This window comes from Pterocles gutturalis, unplaced genomic scaffold, assembly GCF_000699245.1.
Source record: "Pterocles gutturalis isolate BGI_N339 unplaced genomic scaffold, ASM69924v1 scaffold16046, whole genome shotgun sequence".
NCBI lineage: Eukaryota > Metazoa > Chordata > Aves > Pterocliformes > Pteroclidae > Pterocles > Pterocles gutturalis.
Genome location: NW_010103312.1, coordinates 1 through 4,953, shown reverse-complemented (window position 1 = coordinate 4,953; position 4,953 = coordinate 1). Strand labels below are relative to the sequence as shown.

The 4,953-nt window shown below is 43.5% G+C and overlaps 1 protein-coding gene across 1 annotated transcript; it reads right to left on the bottom strand.

The window, feature by feature from the left end:
• Nucleotides 1-1,932: 1,932 nt before the first annotated feature.
• PDCD7 (programmed cell death 7) lies at nt 1,933-4,931 on the bottom strand. Its single transcript, XM_010086679.1, has 5 exons — nt 4,707-4,931; nt 3,553-3,691; nt 3,208-3,444; nt 2,516-2,603; nt 1,933-2,121 (listed from the first exon to the last, which is right to left on the bottom strand). Exons 1-5 carry the CDS (start codon nt 4,929-4,931, stop codon nt 2,004-2,006), a joined length of 807 nt encoding a protein of 268 aa, XP_010084981.1. The 3' UTR covers nt 1,933-2,003.
• Nucleotides 4,932-4,953: the final 22 nt, after the last annotated feature.

Below are 4,953 nucleotides of genomic sequence, written 5' to 3'. Positions count from 1 at the left end.
AATAATAATTTATAATATTTTTTTAAAACTTAAAAATAGCATGAAATACCATACAGAATCTTAAATCTGAACACACAAGGGGTTTGTAAGAATTCATACCTTGTCTCCATGTATTTTATGAGTTAAGGGTTTAAACATTCCTCTTCCAGCTCTGGCTTCAACAACTTCCTCACCAAAAATATAAAACATTTTAATGCAGATGTCATTAGGCCAGAGCAAATACGTAGAACAAACCACGGAAATATACCTAAAGGCACATCACCCGCTGGCATTTTCAAGTCCTGTTTTTATTAACAATATAAAGTTATCCTTACCGTCAGATGAAATCATGGAGCTCTTCTCGCAGGGCAGGGAGAACAGCGTTGCCTTCCTGCTGCCTGCTTCTCTGCTGCTCAGTGCTTTTAAATCCTTGGTGTCAGACAAGCAGCTGACTTTGACAGTTTTAAGATTATTGTAGCTTAGGCGGTTAGCCTGCCTCATCAGACACGCTGATGGGATAAAGAGTCTAATTATTTAAGCAGAGCATCCTGCGGTCACTAAGCTCTGTGCACTGAAAGCAGTTTCTGCAATTGCTTTTACGCTATTTGAACTTTTTCACCAGGAAGGACCTCCGCAGGATCTGACCCAGCCATAGGTCTGGGAGTAACAAGAAGCTACAAGTGGCAGGATGGACAGACAGCGTCTGCACCCAGATCAGTGCTAACTCCATCAACAGTTCCCAGTTGGTGTGCTCTTAGAACAGAAACCAACACAAAGCTTCACCCACTAAACTCTTAACATTACACCTAAGGCCCAAGTGTTGAATTCTGACAATTACATGTTGCCTCCTCCATGAATTACACAAGATTGTGACATGAGGAGGTAAGGAATCAGAGTTTAAATCCATTCCCAAATATTAGGGCTAAGCAAGAATAACGACTGCAGCTCTGGGAAGAAGCCACGACACTTGGCGTAGACCAGCAAAGCCCCAAACCCATACAACCCACTGCATTTCAAACTGTCCAGAACATTTAAGACTTTGAAATTTCACGTCTCTGTCACCTTGTAGGAGGGACAAGTTCCTTCACACAAACCTTTTCCCAGCAATTCTCTCCCCATCGGAGTCGTATTTGATGCCAAGTACTAGGACAAATCTCTCCCTTGGAGTAAAAATGCTTCAAAAAGAAAAAAAAAATATCATTTTTCTCTATTTATTCTGTACAAAAAAACAACTTACAAAATAGAGCCGTGTTTTTAATCAAATATTATATACATGATCTGTCCCTATACGAAAATAGCTATACAGGAAAGCAATTCCAGCAGGTCAGGCTGCAGCTTCTGCTGTTTTTTTTTCCAGCAGGCTTATTCATCACATTTATATATATTCACACGCCTGTCTAACCTGTTTCACCACAACTGGAAATTTTTTCCATGTTGTGGTACCAGTTTTAGTCCACAGAAGTAAAATGTCAACAGCTGCTTTAATCAGCCTTGAACAACCCCGTCTTGTTTGTACTTCAGAATTTGTTTAAACTTGTAATCGGTTGGTTTCCACACACAAAAACACAGCAACTATTTTGACAGTGATGCTTGACGTGCTTCATTTAAGAAGAAAAACATGTTTACTAATGATCTCTTTTTTAAAAAAAATTTCTTTATTTCTGGAGATTTCATCATCTGGATTTAGGCTTGTAAAGATAAAAGCCACTAAATATAGGATGTTAATACTGGCACAAATATCCTTGTCAGCAATATTTCTTTATTACGATTGAGATTTGAAAACTGGCTGCGGGACTGTAATTCCATACCGTGAGAGGTCTAGCAGCTTCGGGCTTGCTCAGATATTTCCCTGCAGAGTCAGATGGCAAAAACATTTCTTGTATTTTTCTTCAAGACTTTCCAGTACCTGGCTACTGAAAGAGAGGACGAGACTTCCTCTATGGACCCTCTCATCCTCTATGGACCCTCTCATCTTTACCCAGGCGACTATAACGAAACATTCCCCCAAATAATTTATGACGGTATTATCTGACAGCCGTGGCCCAAGTGTCGTTTGTGGGGAGAGTGGGAAGAACCCATCCTGGAGGGATGCAGCTTCCTTCGGGGTGATCAGCTGGCACCAGGTACTGATCCCATTCGTGCCTTTAACAGAGAAAGCGTTGTTTGAGAGGAGAGCTGGTATGAGTTTGGTAATAAGATCTGTTATATCTCATGTTATATAATTTTCCATACTGGTCAATACACAAAACACTATAAATTGACTCTGAAACATGTTTTTCAAAACACAAATGCGGAAATTATAGGTACTGTTATATTAAACGGAATGGTTATGCAGGAAAGCGCACTCTGCCTCACATGGGTGTCTGCTGGATACAACTCTACCAAGCTAGAAGCTTGATCCTTGGCTGATAAAACAGGAATTCATTGCATAACTATATTTGGAAGGTTAGAAACCAAGAGACTCTAATTTTACAATCTCAACAAACAAGTTACTTGTCACCTTTGATAACACAATACAGACTTTGTTTGGTCTTACCTGATCTGAATGAGAGCTGCTACAGAATGCTCAGCTTGTAAGTAATACTCTCGAAAGGGCTGCAATAGATGGGCGAGAGGAAATTCACCTGGTAAAACACAAACAGAGAAATCGTTCCATAAATCAGAGAGAACTTTGATTACAGAAAGTCTTAGAAGCCTCAAATTTGCCAACTCATTTGCTACTCCCCAGCTATAACTCGAAGTCACTTATCCATATAATACACTAAGGACTATTTACATGTTTTGCACATCTCCACATCCTTACCAGAGCTGTCAGAAGCAAGCCAAGACCAGAAAATTTCCTGCTGCCATCCTCTAAACAAGGGGAACGTATGGACAGCCAAACTTTACACATTACCCGAGCTGTGGTTACCAAATGACCAGACTAAAGCATTTGTTGTGTGCTGGAAGTCTTCAATCCATTCTGTTTATTTTCACTTCAGCTTCATTTACAACCTCTTCTTGCAAAACATTATGAAATCAGCTTGAGATATACTGCTGTCTACACTGAAGGGCTAAACAGTTCTTCCTACACCACGTGTTAACAGCACACTACGTTTAGCCCATCTTTTCCTCAAAGCATAAATTACTCCAGTGGATAATTTCTTTCTCAACTGCTTTTGCACCTGCATTGTAAACCCCGTGTCTATGAGATGGGAGTGTGGTGTGGAAAAATAAAGCAGAATTTACCTGGATCCCCAAACAGCTTGGAATCAATTTCGAGTTTTTGCTGGAGAAGTTTTTCCCTTTCCTTCTTCTGCTTCTTTTCCATTTCTCTCTTCCTTTCTTCCTCCTGTTCTCCCTCCAACATAACTCTTAATGCTCTCTCCTCAGCTTCATACAGCTCTGTCCGGTTTTTGAGCAACGTTTTGAGACTCTCCACCTGATTTTCAAATGCTTCGTCTGCTGAGGGAGGCGGGCAAACACCTAAACAGAAAAAGAATTAATTTTAAATTTTCAAATTCAGAAGAGGCTCTGTTATCAGACATGAGAGCAGAGCTGGCAAAAAAGTTTGGTAAAAATCTCGAAATTAACCTTTCCTGCCAGCAGCCTCTTTTCTCAGTTTCCGAAGCTTTTCCAATGCACGCAGGATGTCCACCATCCTCTTTGTGTCTGCTTGTTTCTTCCTTACTTCAGATAAGACGCTGTCTGCAGCAGCCTTAAGTTCTCTTTCCTGTGAAAGAAAGAAAAAAACCCAACAGGATGTGTGAAATATCCCACATAGACAAGAATGAACAGGTATTGTCAAAAAGATTAGCGAAGCACTGGAGATCAGAATGACCTCTTAGGAACACAGCCATCGCAAATATGTCAACCATCCAACCTTGGCTTTTTATAAAAAAGCTAAAACACAATAGACTTTGGGAAACAAAAAAAGAATGCTGAGCAAGTCATAAATTTGGGCTAAATGGCTAAGGAATTCATAAAGCCTGATAACCTTTAACCAAAGAGAGTTAGGAAAAACATTAACAAACATAAACCATCCAGACTCTAGGGCTCAGCAGTTACAGAACATTCACATGCCACAGCGTGAACACAAAACCTTTCCCAACAGCTGCTCTGCACCATCCCAATGGCAGACCTAGCCCCAGCAGAGGGGCAGCTCTTCAGCCAATAGGCAACACAAAGGTGCCCACAGCACTTCCCAGCAAGCCTAATTTGAGAGGTTTTTAAATTTGAAGTCATCTTACTTCCTGGTGAGACCAAAAAGCTCACAAACAACAAGCTTTACAAGGACAAAGCCAGCAGGCAAGGCTTATAGTTACTGAAACAGCGCTGATCACCGTAGGGTAGCTGTGAGCACCGTGGGGCAGGCTGAGAGCTTGGGATCAGAGAAGAAGACCTCCACATGCAACCACGAGTTCAGAAACCACTTAAACCCCAACTCAGGGGTTGTCAAGGCCTAGGATGTGAGCGTGGCAAAGCTGAGCTGTCCACCATGACTTTTTAAGGAAGAAACAGGGCTGCAAGCTTTGGAAACACATCTCCAAGCAAGCTGGACTCATGCAGCACCCAAGTAGCACCCACTGAACCATGGGGCCAAAGCCACCTGCCAGACAGGCACAGCCCGTTACCGGCAGCTCTCCCACAGTTCCACCGCCCTGTCCTGCACCCCAGAGGGATGGGCGGGAGTCCTGTGAGGCCCCACTGAGCTGGGGGAGGCAGGACCAGGCCGCTCAGGACCGTACCCGGTTCTTCTCCTCCACCTCCTGGATGCACTTGACCCTCCACTGGTCGATCTTGGCCTCCCGCTCAGCAGCCCGGGCCGCCTCCTCCTCCTTGGCCGCTTTGGCTTCTTGCTTCCTCCGCTGCAGCCGCAGCTTCCTCTTCCTCGCCCTCTCGGCCTTCCTCCGCAGCGCCTCCCGGTAGCCGGGCTCCCTCAGGGGCCGCACGATGTCCCGCAGCTCCCCCATCGCCTCCTCCGCTTCTCCCCTC

Excerpts from the sequence above, each read along its gene's own strand:
- PDCD7 (XM_010086679.1), bottom strand. The coding sequence starts at position 4,931 with ATGGGGGAGCTGCGGGACATCGTGCGGCCCCTGAGGGAGCCCGGCTAC. Across the intron at positions 2,604-3,207 it reads CAAGCTGTTTGGGGATCCAG|GTGAATTTCCTCTCGCCCAT; the intron begins GTAAATTCTGCT and ends GTGTTTTACCAG. Across the intron at positions 2,122-2,515 it reads GCAGCTCTCATTCAGATCAG|GCACGAATGGGATCAGTACC; the intron begins GTAAGACCAAAC and ends TCTCTGTTAAAG.